A 13,787-nucleotide genomic window follows, 5' to 3' on the forward strand; every position below is an offset into this window, starting at 1 on the left:
GCCAGAACTAAGCCAAGGTCAGAAACAAAACCTATGAACTTGTGCCTTGTAAGAACCTTTGTCAGAACATCTGCTACCATCTCAGCCATTGGGCAATACTCAAGTATGAGTGTCTTGTCCTCAACCTTGTCTCAAAGGAAATGGTTCTGGATGTCAAAATGCTTTGTCCTTGCATGAAACTGTTGATCCAGAGAGAGAGCAATAGCAGCTTGATGATCACAGTAAAGAATGCTGGGCTTGGTTTGCCTGAAACCAAGATTAGATAGAAGTTGTCAAAGCCAAACTATGTGATGAGAGGCAAGGTTGGTTGCCATGAATTCAGCTTTGCATGTTGAAAGAGTGGTTAAAGTTTGTTTCTTGGAGGTCCAAGAGATAGCACCTCCAGCAAGAAGAAACAAGTTGCCAGATAAAGACTTTTGATTGTCTCAATCAGATGCCCAATCTGCATCAGAAAAGGTAGTGAACATTGTAGTGTATTCACCAGGTCCACCATATACAAGAGAGTAGTTGCATGTTCCAGACAGGTACCATAACACATGCTTGACTGCTGTCCAGTGCATAGCCAAAGGATTTGCTGTGTACTGACTCAGTGTCTGACATGCATAGGCAATGTCTGGTTGAGTGCCAATAGCTGCATACATGAGAGAACCAATTGCTGTAGCATATTGTTGTTGATCAACTGCTGCACCAGTATTCTTCTTGAGCTTGACATTCAGATCCAGTGGTGTTGAGACTGGATTGGCATTCTCCATCTGAAAGTGCTTCAGGATATTATCAATATAGCTGCTTTGGGATGAAGCTGTACTCCCATTGGGGTTGTGGGATATCTTGATCCCAACAAGGTATTGTAGAGTGCCAAGATCTTTGACATTGAACTGAGACTTGAGAGCATTTTTGACCTTGGTCATCTCATGGGTATCCATTGTTGCAATAAGGAAGTCATCGACCCAGACTGTAAATATTGCCAGTCTGTCTCCAATCCTCCTGATATAGACACATGGCTCCACATCTGAGCATTGGAAGCCAAGTTGGGTGAGCAAGTCATGGAGCTTCTTGTTCCATAAGCATCCAGCTTGCTTCAGGCCATATAAGCCTTTCTTGAGTAGGTAGACCTTGTCAGAGCCATCATCAAAGCCAGGGGCTTGACACATATAAATCTCCTCCTCCAGGTCTCCTTTGAGGGATGCACTGGTAACATCCATCTGTCCCAGCTGCATCTTCTGTTGTGTGGCTAGTGCAATGATGGTTCAGAGTGAGTTGAGTTGAACTACTGGTGCATAGGTTTGGGTGAAGTCAATGCCAGGCTTCTGTGAGAATCCTTGTGCAACCAATCATCCCTTATGCTTGACAACTTTGCCATTCTCATCATACTTGTGAGCAAACACCCATTGGCATCCTATGGCCTTCTGGTCTGGTGGTAGCTCAGCCATGACCTAGGTGCCTTTTGTTTTGAGTTGGTGGATCTCCTCCTCAATAGCCTTCTTCCACTCTGGCCACTCTGCAGTCTCCTTTGCCTCTTCTATAGTGCTTGGCACATCATCTGTTGTCATCAGGAAGCAGTAGTCTGCAGTGACAGAGTTGTCTACTGCCTGGTTGCTCTGCTCCTGTCAAGGTTGATAGCTGGCAAGGGCATGGTAGTCTACTGGTTGTCATGTTGATCTGACTGGTTGACTTGGTGGCTCTGGTACTGGTTCTGGAGTGATCTCTTGTGATGGGACTGGAGTGAGTGGAGATTGCAGCTTGGGCTCAATGCTGACATCTGTGCTGGGCAGTATAATTGCCTCAACAGGTTGCTTTGGTGTATCTGGCATTCCATTTCCAGCAGCTCCCCCTGTCTCCCCCTTGAGCAGCAATTTTTGCATAGCAGTGCTATTCTCTGTCATCTCAACTGAAGGTCTTGCTTGCTTGCTATCCAAAAAGATATAATTGTGAGAGGTCTTCACTTGCTGAGTCCTCTTATCATAGTACTTGATTGCCTTTGGTCCATCTTCAAATCCAATGAAGGTGAAGAGGAGAGATTTGGGTGCAAGTTTCAAATGGTTCTCCCCCTGTTGGAGGATCCAGACTTCACTGCCAAATTCTCAGAGGTGTGACATGTCTGCCTTTTTGCCAATCCAGGCTTCATCAGGTGTTTTGCCATCCAGGGCCTTTGTCAGACTTCTATTCCTGACATATGCTGCATACTGGACTGTGTGTACCCATAGAGCCACAGGAAGTTTCTGTGCAATGAGCATGGCATGTGCAAGCTCAATAAGAGTTTGGTTGAACCTTTCTGCAATGCTGTTCTGGGATGATGAGTAGGGTGCTGTTGTTTGGAGTTCTATGCCTTGACTAGCAAGCCAATCCTTAATGGACTTGTTGATGTACTCTCTACCATTGTCACAGTGCAGTGTCTTGGGCTTCTTCCCTTGCTTGTGCTTGATCCAGGTGAGATACATTTGGATGTGCTTGATGGCCTTACTCTTCTCTTTCATGAAGAGAATGGAGCAGTGTTGAGTTGCATCATCCATGAATGAGATATAGTAGTGTGCTCCTCCTAGAGCTGGTGTCTGAGCTAGTCCTCATACATCACTGAATGTGAGTTTGCCAGGTACTGTGCTTCTGGTTGCTGCTTCCTTTGGGTAGGGCTGAGCTGATTGTTTTGCTGTGATGCAGGCTGAGCACTGAAAGTCCTTGCTTGTTGCAGGATTGATGTTCAGTCCAGTGACAAGTCCATCAGAGTGTAGCTTCACAAGTCCTGATATTGCAAGGTGACCATGTCATAAGTGTGCCTCATACCAGCTGAGTCAATGCTCTGCTGCTTGATGGGCTTGCTCTCCTGATGACTATACTAGCTCTGCTTTGGCATTCAGCAGGTAGAGACAATTTGTCTTCTGTCCAGTGCCAACTAGAATGCCTTTCACATTCCTGAGCTCACACTTGGCTGCTGAGAAGCTGATCTTGCTACCAGCATCATCAAAATGTCCAGCTGATAGCAGAGAATTCATAGCATTAGGTGCATGGAGTATGTCCTTGAGGGTATGTGTGATCATCTTCCTGTTGACATAAAAGTCTAACTTGACTGATCCTTGTCCTCTGGCTTGTATGGCATTGTTGCCTATACCCTTGATCTCATGCATAGTGAGGGGTTGGTAGTTGAGGAAGACATCATGAAGTGAGAGGTTGTGCCAGAGTTGAGTAGCCAATCCTGACCAATGAAGTGACCAGGTGCTGTGACATGATAGGCTGCTTCAAGTAGGTCACCATTGACCTCCTCAGCCTGATTTGTCTGCTCCAATTTCTTATTCCTCCCCCTTGAACATGGTCCTTGTCCTTCCTTTCCACCACCTTTACTCCAGCAATCTGCCTTGATGTGGCCTGGCTTCTTGCAGTTATCACAGATAATGTTGCTTGTGTGTGCTCATGTGCCACAGTTCTTCTCATGCCCAGGGTAAGGTTGCCTGTGAATTCTTGTTCCTTGTGACAATTCACCTCTTCCAAGAGTAGTGAGACAAGCTCATGGGATGTCATTGGCATCCGGCCAGTACATGCACCAAGAAGTGATTGGGTGAAGGTGTCCCATGTTTTGGGGAGAGATGTAGTGAGGAGGTTGGTGAATAGCTTATCTGGGATGATCTCACCTTGCAAGTGGAGTTGTTCTTGTAGTTGTTGCATCTCAGTGATGTGTGTAACCATGTTGAATCCATCCACAGCTTGCATACAATACAATTGACATTGAATCACCATAACCCCCAGCTCACCCCTCAACTCCTTGACCATGATCAGCTGGGACCACATTTGTCCCACTGTCAGTGCCCCAATGAGGTACACCATCTCTGTATCTCCCACACACAGCTCAATCTGGTTCTGTGCCCTCATGTCTATCTCATCCCACTCTCTCATCCTCTCTATCTCCTCTGCCATTGCCCCATCTGTCCCTGCTGGTTCTGGTCTTGGTATGCTGCCATCAACATGGCTGAGGAGATTGTGCTCACTCAGTAGTGCTTGCATGCATCTCTTCCATGGGTACCAGTTGTCTGCATTGAGCATATCAAAGCAAAGGGTGGATGATGGTGCATCTCAAATGCTTGAGGGGAGTATATGTGACATTGCTGGGCTGTTTGAAGTGTTGCTGAATGATATCAAAGGTGATCAGTTATAATTTGAGCCTCAGTGATTGCTGAAATAGAGAGTGGGGGGTGGATGCCATGAAGGTGGCTTGGATGTAGTTTTCCCAGTGTGCTGACATCTTCTCCAATAGAGTCTTCTCCAATGGGAATAATCAATAACACAGATGGGTCATCCAGCAGGATGTCCACAGTCTGAAGAAGTTAAAGGAAAAGCTTAGAGTGATCTTGTTGAGCAGGGCTCATAACCTATAGGCAGACTCCAAATACTCACTGCTGTGTGGTTTGCACATCTTCACAGGTCATGCTGAGCCATCTAGGAGAGCTTCTTTGGCAGAGGGCAGCTCACATCATCTCTTGTTGCACAGTCACATGATGCCTTAAATCAAGCAGAACATACATACTTCAGGATACTTGGCTGGGTAATGGTAGGCATAGTGTTCATCTGCCCAATCACAATGGCTTGCAGTGTCTTCACATGGGAATTTGCTGTTGCTGGTGCTGTGGCCATCACCATAGGGGTTGTTCTTCCATGCAACTCATCTACATAAATGCCAGCATAAGAATGGTCAGATATGGGACAAGCATGAGCAGACTGGGACTCAGGCTGCTTGAAGCTCCAAGATTCCTCTGCTGTTTGTTTTTCAAAGCCATGGATGGAGTGAAGAAGTGTTCAGCCTCCAATGGTCAGCTGGACCTTATCTGTGTTCATTTAGAATAGTTGTAACATGGCAAAAGAAAGCACCCAACATTAGCTGTGGGCATCCACACTGTTTCCTCATCTTGATTGGAGTCCCAGTGATCATTGATTTCAGGCTTGGTTTCTTCATCTCCATGCCCAATATGTTCTGATACCTGCTAGTAAGTATCAGATAAACCAGATTCAGTCAGCATACCCTTCCTCCTCGCACAATTCTCCTGCAAGTCAGCACCATCCTCACCATCACCCTCCTCTTCTTCCTGCTCATTGCCCACCTCTGGTTCACTCTCTGCATCAATAACAGGTTGCTGCTTGCATGGAGCATTCTTCCTGCCAGCTTGAGGTTTCTTAATAGGCACTGCTATCTTCTTTGGTCTTGATTTCACCTTCTGCCATTTCTCCTGACAATCTGCAGCAGCCTGTGCTTCCTCTCCTGGTGACAAATGAGCATCTTGAACTGATAGATTGATAGACATACACATATGGGCAGCTTGTGCTCACTCAGTTAACTTGGTTTGGTGATGGTATGTATCAGGATTGTTTGTAACATCTCCCAGGGGGACAGCTGTTTGAGGCATAAGGGTGCTGTACAAAGTCAAGTTGGAGGCAATTGGGGGGTGGGCTGGAGTTTCCCCTGGCTCATATTTGCAGTTTTGGGGCAGATCAATAAACAACATAACATGCAGAGGGTTGCACATGGTTGCCCTATCTGAAATGGTTACCACACTCTTGGGCCCTGAAATATGTGCTCTGATTGGGGCATACACTGGCTCTGAGCAAGGAACCAGCCTGTTTCCACTATGTTGGCTTGCAGGCAATATTTTCTTTCTGGGCCTGCCCAAATAATGCTAACTATGTCTTGCTCTATGCCATGACCTGGGCTTGCAGCTATTGTAAATGCATCCTTCAGACTTGACATGGTCTCCAAATCCATCAAGCTCTTTCTCCACTTTGCTTGCAGGCAGCTATGATGGAAGCCTGACATGAAGCTAATGCACATGCACATGACACACTGTATGGCATTCATGATGATGAACCTGAGCCAGATCTTGTTCACAATGGCCAGGATGACTTTTTGCTACTCTCTGATCTTCTGCTTGACTTAGACAATGCATTTGTGGACAACACTATGGAGGAAACTGTTGATGACTTTGCCCCCCCTGCTCTGCCTCTTGACACTGCCAGATCATGCTTGATTGAAGTTTACTTCCTGGGTGAGGTTGCTATGACCTATGGAGACTCCTGGCTGCCTTTTGAAGTGATACAGGACCAGCAGCTTGCCACTTATGGGATGGTTTGGGGCCCATTTTGGTGTGCAGAGGAGTGGGATTTGGCTTGGCAGCTCTTGCAGAGTCACTTGCCAATATCAAAGATTGACACCTTCCTGGAGACTCCCTTGGTATGTTTCTCCCTTATAACATGGTCCATGCTCATATTTGTTTTTGGGCACAGCTCCAGAACCAACCAGTGGTGACATTTCAATCACACAAAGAGCTATGTGTGCTTGTCAATCAGCACCTACCACAGGTGCCTAATTTTCAAGACATTCCTATCAACATTGTTTTGGATGGGAAACAAGAATCTCCCCAGAGCATACATGTAGAGCTGTGGTGCTGAAGCCTTGTCAATTGTCTCCAGGATTTGTTGGGAAACCTGTTACTGGATGGCCAAATCAATTTTGCTCCCTGCAAGACATACTCCAATGACATTCAACTATACTCTGAGTTTTCCACAGGCAATCACATGTGGGAACTACAGGTAATGTGTTCCCTTCATATTCAAAGGCTCTTCTAACTTGGATACCAAGGAAGCACTCCTGCCTGGGGCCACTGTGATTGGCATCATCCTCTCATCAGACAAGACCCAGCTTGTGAATTTTTGGTCAAATTCTACCACATGGCCTGTCTACATGTCTATTGCCAACATTCACAAGGATTACTGGCAAAAGATCAGCAACTGTGCCATGGTTCTTCTTGGATATCTCCCCACAGCCAAACTCAGGGAAATTGAGCACACCACTGACTGTACTATTCAACTTCATGATCTGTTTCACCATTGCATGGCTCAGTTGCTCCAAGAGCTTCATACTCTTGGGGCTGAAGGAATTATGATGGTCTGCCCCAATAAGCAGCTTTGCCATCTTTACCCTATCATGGTCTCTTATGTTGCAGACCATCCAGAGCAGTGTCTTGTCATTGGCTGCAGACAGAACTGGTGCCCCCAGTGTCTTGTCAATTGGAAGGAGAGGGATTAACCTCTTGTAGGTGCCCCCAACAAATGAATGTATACTTGACCCTGCAAGAAACTTCCGATTTGGCCTGAGAGTACTATGATGGGTGTGGTCTGGCAGGAATTGTGCCAATCACTCAGCCCTTTTGGAAGCAGCTTCCCCACTGCAACATCTTCACCAGCATAACACCTGATATCTTGCATGAGCTGCATAAAGGATTATTTGGTGATCACCTGCAAGAGTGGTTAGCTGAGGTGGTTGGTTATGGTCAGCTGTACTACTGCTACTGGAGCATGCCACCACATGATCATCACATCCACTTTCCCCAAGGTATTATGTACCGTGATAAGGTCACTGGCATGGAGTACAAGAGTATGGAGAAAACATTCTGCATGGCAATTGGTGGCCTTGCTCCCCATTCCCTTCAGCATCTGGCACATGCTGTCATTGACATGATATACCTATCTCAGCTCCCTCAGCATTCAACTTCAACCCTGGCCAAGCTTCAAGCATCCTGGGAAGAATTTCATTCCCACAAAGAAGTTTTTGTGGAGTTTTTTTTTTTTCAATTCCCTGAAGATGCACAAGCCAAATTGCCATGTGTCTTCAATCAAGGCTAGAGGGACATTAGATAACTTCAGCATGGAGCTCCCCAAGCATCTGCATATCTCTCTGGCCAAGGATGCCTATTGTGCAGGCAACCATTGCAATTACATACACTTTATGGCCCAATGGCTTTGCTGTGATATGACAATTGACCACTTCTATCAATTTCTACCTTGGTCTCTCTTGGCAGAAACATCTCATGCCCCAGAAACTGCTCAATTTAAGGCAGTGGTGGAGGGTGGCAGGACTGGAAGACTCCCTTTCCTTGCCAGCCTGGTACAAGGGAGTCTCTGTGAATGCTGCCCTAAATCAAACTCTCCACTCAGCATCTCCCATGCTTTGGCAGTGAGACTGAAATATCCCAACCTTCCATTGTCTGCACTGTGCAAGCTCTTTTGTGCCCAAAATTTCCTGGCCTGGTTGCAAGCCTATCTCTCAATGAACTATCCAAAATGTCATTGGGTCCCAGGGGAAGGAGACCAATTTTCCTGTCATGATTGTGTGCAGATCTTTGTTCCAACCATACCTGGACAGAACAAACACCTCAAGCTCACTGTACACTGTCAACCAGCCTGAGAAATTGCAATGGTCTGAGGACAGCAAGACAACACTTGATTTGACATGGTCATCATACCAACTAGAGATTTGAGCCATCTGCTTTGGGGCCACTCTGTGGCAATCCTGCATGTTATCTTCACTGTTGGGGCACATCCAGGATTACCACCCCAACAACTTGCTTATATTGACTGGTTCCAAGACCCAGTCATGACCAAGAACACTGGGCATCTTTATTCTGTCAAAAAGATCTTGACCAGAGACTCCTGCAAAGACAAGATTGTTTGCCTTAGCAGCATTGTGAGGTCTTGCCACCTCTTTCCCATCATTTTGAATGAAATATGGAGTGCCCCCCTTGTCCCCAGTGAAGTCCTTGAGACAATTGACTCTTTCTGGGTGAATCTGCACTTTGATCTGAACTTTTTCTATACATACATATTGTTGAAATGAGTGTCCTGGCATGAATGACAATACCAAGTTTGATTGAAAGCTGTGACCAGCTGGGGTCAATAGTTGTGGAGGGTCAAAAACATTTTTCATTGCATGTGTTTGATATGTCCATCTGTACCTACTGAAGGCAATGAAGACAGCAAAACCCCCTCCATCCCCTCTCCATCCTTCCCACCTGTACTTGCCCATCACCCTGTCATTAAACCACCTTGGCATCATCTGCATCAATGAAGTCCCTCATTTCCTCATTGTCCTTGTTGTCATCATCATCCTCATGGTCCATATCTGTATCCACCCTATCCCCTGGTCCTTCCGAATCAGTAGAACCAGACTTCCCTGAATTAGAGCTGCCATCCATGTTTGTGTCATCATGTAAGTTGTCAGCAGTGTGCTGCTTGTGACACTGCTTAACAACTTCCTTGCCCTTGGACTGGTGAGTATTGGCTGCTTTTTTGGCTCTTGTTGAATGCTCTTCCAGAGCTTGGAGGTTGCTGGCAGCACCTTGTTTGAGCAACCACATGTTCATGTTGAGGCAATCATCAACCTTGTCCCAATCCTCAGGGGCCTGTCATCTCCATCCCCAAACCAAGCAAAAGCTAACAACCAGCGCATATGATCATAGTCAAGAATGGTACCACACTTAGGTTTGACCTCATCCCAATCCTTGAGACTGACTGTATTGATGGTCAGTTGCAGCTTGATTTAAGGCAGGGTGGAAGAGCTCACTTTGATGGTATCCCTCTTGCAAAAGAGACATTGCTTCCCACTGTCAATGCAAGGCTGGCAGCAATGCCCATGAAAGCAAATGCACCTGCAATCTATCTCTTGGAAAGTGCCTCTGGAGTCTCCCTTTGGATACTCATGGAGGACATCATGGTGACAGTGGTAACACATTTCTGCACCAAAGCAGATCCACAAGGAAGGTCAGTCAGTTAACTGACAGTGCCTTAAATTGACTTGGAACTTACCACCATGACATCATCCAGCATCTGTATTTTGCTATCAAGCTCAGGGTGGATCTCAATCACACCCAGATCATGAGCAGTGCTGTAATCAGGAATTTGAGCCTCAGAAAAGATCTGATCATTGCCTTGTTCTGGAGCTCACAATAATGTTGGAGTCAGGCTGGGTGCTGCATGATGAGACTTGTGTTTGCACAGCAAAGCTCTCATTTGAATGTCATTGACAGTATGCTCATGATGGGTGTGGACCAATATATTGTTAAAGGTTTCATCTGCAGGCCACTTTTGGTTGCTGCATAAAGGATCTGCAAGAGCTTCATCACTGAAGTCAGGCTCTTCCTGAGAAATGTGCTGGACATCATTCTTGAGGACTGTCAAGAGGGCATCAGGCAAACCTTCAAAGCTGAAGGCCCAGTGCTTGAGTGGCAGCTCGAGATGCCAACAAGCACAGTGTTTCATCAGAGCAAGAAGAGCACAAGCAAAGAAACTGGTTGGGGGGGAATTGTACACTCACTGATGTTCCATATTGGTATGCTGCCAGATTGAGTAAGCACAACACTGAGGAATATCACAGCCAGGACTTATGATGTGATCCCTCATGGTTGTCATCCATGTGGACACACTGTGGACAGGTGCATCAGGGATCCTGGGCCATGGGCAGGTGATGTCAATGAGATCAACAATGGTGTGTGTGGAGTAGTGGTCAATGGACCACCATTGTGGCATATTAAGTATGTCATCCCATCAGATCTTTGATGTAACTTATGATATTGAGGTTACTTTACTTGCCATTAACTTGTTCAAGGTACTCAATCTTTGCTTGGATGTTGTATGTGTGCTTCCACACATATATGTTGAGGATATTTGACAGTAATGGACCACACATCTGCACCCAGTCCTTCGACTCACCAGCCAAGAGTGCTATGAAGTATGCATTCTGTAATATGTGAGTCTATCATTGATATAAGGCAGGGGTGAGGTACTGACCAGAACCTCCACACATGCCTTAATAGCAATATCAGCCTCAGCAAGGTTGATATTGTACAAGGAGGGTATTGCTGGGAGTTCTTCAATGGCATCGATGAGGTCTTGGGCTGCAGAGCAGGAGAGGATTCAATCTGCAGGAGACATCTTGGAGTGGTCCATGATGTTGCATGCCCAAGATGCAATCATTGCATCATCAATCAAGCCCTTTCAAATCTGGTGGCATTTGGCCTTCTCATGCTTTTTGAATGGATCTTCATCATCCTTCTTCTTCTTCCTTACTTGCTGCTTCCTCTTCAAATGAGGATTTGCCTGCCTCCACCTCTCCCCTTGGTTCTCAGCAAAATGCAGCAAGATTTCATATTGCTGCTGCTCAAACAGAAGATGGGAATCTGCCCAGTGGGCAAAGAAGTCCTGATGATGAGGTGAGCAATCCTGAGCCTTATGAATGTTTGCAGGCTCACCTGAAGCCTATTCAGATTCTGAGCCCAATCAACATATGTCTCATAGTCTGCTGCAGCTGGATCTGGAGCTGTGCCTGTGAGGTCTAGCAGCTTTGACTCTGCATGGATTCAACGCTGAATTGCCATGGCAAGCTGCATGTTTTCACCATCATAGGGCTTGCTTGCAGTTGAGGACTGGGAGAAGTTGTTGATAATGTCTTGAGTCAGGATCTGGGCATAGAGGTGAGCATGTCTGCAGTGCCTTAAATGGAACTAATAAGCATACCTTGTCTCCTTCCAGAGTGTCCAAGGCCTGGCTATACACTCTGATCTCATTAGAGTCATCTTCCATCAGCTCATCAACTTCCTCATCCACCTTGTGCCCTTTGCTTTCTGGGGGATCAACTGGCTTGTCTAGTGTAGAACATTTGCATGTGTGTTTGCCATATGTTTGTTTTGGGAGTTTTTGTGCCTTGATTGTTCTTGCAGGCTGGTCTTCTGGTTCAGAGGGATCGAGTTCATCCTCTAGAAGATACTTTTGTTCACCCTGCTGGCTTGTTGGGATTGCAGTATCCCAATCATAGCTCTGGGGGACAAAAGCATCTTGTCAAGCATTTTGTGCAGCCTCCTGCTCAGCTTGTTCAGCTTGCTGAGCTTGTGCAGTGAGTTCCCTTTGCTTGACCAGGGAATGTTCTACAGGTCGGAGGCTAAAGCTGTGCAGTCTGCTTGATGGGGGCATCTTGTTGGGATATATGGGAAGTGCTGATAATGGGGAAGGAGGGGGAACTTGAGTTGATGGGGGCATCAAATCAAATGATGAGGGGGGAGTGTGTGGGGACATGAAGAATTGAAAGAGATGAGCAAGAGACAAGCAATATATGTTGGAAGAGACAAGCAAGACAAGTGAGAGACATCTTGGGGGCTGTTTTTGGGTTTTCTTTTCTTTTTTTCTTGCAGTGGTGAGATGGAAATTTAGCTGATTTGTATGAGGGAGTGAGGGAATGAGAACAGGCATGGTGTGTGGGATGGTGGTGGTACAATATAGAGTGATGGTCTTATGGATGGATGATTGCAATGTGGGGTGATGTGTCAGCATGGCCCTAATGTGGACTTAGTAGTTGTGCTGCATACATGAGGCCTGAGGGCCTCACACAGGATGCCTACACATGAGATACACATAAGAAATGGTATTATTGTCTACCTACATACCTCTGTGGTCTTTTAAAAGCTCCACCCCTCCTCTCCAGCACTGCCTTAAATTGGACAAGCATCACTGTTGGCTCCCTCAGCTCTCGGAAGCTCCTGGGGTGCACTGATGTGCCAAGGATACACTCAGAGATCTGGTGACACATCTCTGAGGGCAACCCTAAATCAAGTGGAGTTAAGACCTGGACCCTGGGAGCAAATCCGACTTTGGTGATGTTGTCCTTGCAGAATTGCATCAGGGAGCAGCTTGAGCTCACCCCAGCCTTCACCCATATTCTCCTGAGGATCCTCAGTTGATTGCTGGATATATGCAGTTTGCTAGTCACTCACATATGACACAACACATGGTGTAGGTGTGAGGGCAACACAATCCAACAATTGTTGATGATCAAATAACTGAACAGGCAATGAGCAAATCAGAGAGTAGTGAGTCATATGTCAATCAATACCTCAATGTTTGTTCACAAATGGAGTGATCAACAGGGTTTATAGGGTAAGTGGTGGTTGGCAGCTGACAGGCACAATTGTGTGTGTGTCATGTGCATGTTTGGAACAATCAAAGCTTTGTGTTTAGAACCTAATGACCTTGGACTGTGGGGTTCCTAAGAGATTAGCTCTAAAGAGCTACAGGGGCTATACCTAGGGTTTTATATATGTCTAGGTATGGTAGTAAAAGGAAGCAAAGTCTGTGGCTGACTATACAGCTTGTTTAGGGCAGGCACCTTATGTCTCTTGTCTGGTTGGTCCTGCATGATCTATGACCAATGTCTCATGTTCTGGGATCTGTCCTTCTTGGAGTTGGGTGATTGTAGTATTGGCTGTCATTTGGGGTGTCATGCCATGTGACTGTGCTCTGATTGTTGTTGATTGCAGCTGTCTGCAATTGATTTTAGGGATGTCCCCTGATAGTAGGCAGGTAAGGGGCAGTGAACAAGATGCATTGGTCCAGACTGAAAAGTTTGCACTATGTTGTCTGGTCCCTGGCTTATGTAAGCAGGTACTGTACAGTACCTATAGGTACATGTATCAGTTTGCATCTCTCTATGCTATGCCAACACTCCCCACTCCCCCTCAGGCCAGAACTAAGCCAAGGTCAGAAACAAAGCCTATGAACTTGTGCCTTGTAAGAGTCTTTGTCAGAATCTCTGCTACCATCTCAGCTATTCAGAAATACTGAAGTATGAGTGTCTTGTTAACCTTGTCTTAAAGGAAATGGTTCTGGATATCAAAATCCTTTATCCTTGCATGAAACTGTTGATCCAGAGAGAGGGCAATATCAGCCTGATTATTGCAGTAAAGAATGCTAGGCTTGGTTTGATTAGATAGAAGTTGTCAAAGCCAAACTATGTGATGAGAGGCAAGGTTTGCTGCCATGAATTCAGCTTCACATGTTGAAAGAGCACTTAAAGTTTGTTTCTTGGAGGTTGTTAGGGCAACACAGGCTGACTAAGTCTGCTCACCTAAGAGTGCCAAGAGTCTAAGCAGGCAACAAGGAAGTGGAGTAGACCTGATGACTAAGACCTATCTACAGTATAGGTACCTGTG

General features: G+C 46.0%; 4 protein-coding genes across 4 annotated transcripts; 1 reads left to right on the top strand and 3 right to left on the bottom strand.

Moving 5' to 3' along the window:
• Positions 1 to 2,831: 2,831 nt before the first annotated feature.
• DACRYDRAFT_38677 (uncharacterized protein) lies at positions 2,832 to 3,056 on the bottom strand (the record flags this gene model as incomplete). The annotated part of the gene is made up of 1 exon (XM_040774446.1): positions 2,832 to 3,056. A coding segment is annotated over one exon (225 nt), but the record flags the coding sequence as incomplete, so codon positions are not given.
• A 667-nt stretch (positions 3,057 to 3,723) lies between these two features.
• On the bottom strand, positions 3,724 to 4,035 carry DACRYDRAFT_37767 (uncharacterized protein; the record flags this gene model as incomplete). Its single annotated transcript, XM_040774436.1, has 2 exons — positions 3,724 to 3,891; positions 3,952 to 4,035. Coding segments are annotated over 2 exons (252 nt in total), but the record flags the coding sequence as incomplete, so codon positions are not given.
• Positions 4,036 to 6,631: 2,596 nt separating this feature from the next.
• DACRYDRAFT_54359 (uncharacterized protein) lies at positions 6,632 to 7,060 on the top strand (the record flags this gene model as incomplete). Its single annotated transcript, XM_040775246.1, has 1 exon — positions 6,632 to 7,060. A coding segment is annotated over one exon (429 nt), but the record flags the coding sequence as incomplete, so codon positions are not given.
• Positions 7,061 to 8,846: 1,786 nt separating this feature from the next.
• DACRYDRAFT_16760 (uncharacterized protein) lies at positions 8,847 to 12,478 on the bottom strand (the record flags this gene model as incomplete). The annotated part of the gene is made up of 12 exons (XM_040771222.1): positions 8,847 to 9,212; positions 9,616 to 9,694; positions 9,755 to 10,038; positions 10,124 to 10,143; positions 10,233 to 10,255; positions 10,395 to 10,546; positions 10,597 to 10,614; positions 10,876 to 11,007; positions 11,058 to 11,155; positions 11,204 to 11,267; positions 11,323 to 11,590; positions 12,246 to 12,478. The coding sequence occupies 12 exons, from the start codon at positions 12,476 to 12,478 to the stop codon at positions 8,847 to 8,849; spliced, it is 1,737 nt and encodes a 578-aa protein (XP_040627064.1).
• Between the last annotated feature and the right edge of the window lie 1,309 nt (positions 12,479 to 13,787).

This window comes from Dacryopinax primogenitus (genome assembly GCF_000292625.1).
Source record: "Dacryopinax primogenitus strain DJM-731 SS1 chromosome Unknown DACRYscaffold_13, whole genome shotgun sequence".
Lineage (NCBI taxonomy): Eukaryota > Fungi > Basidiomycota > Dacrymycetes > Dacrymycetales > Dacrymycetaceae > Dacryopinax > Dacryopinax primogenitus.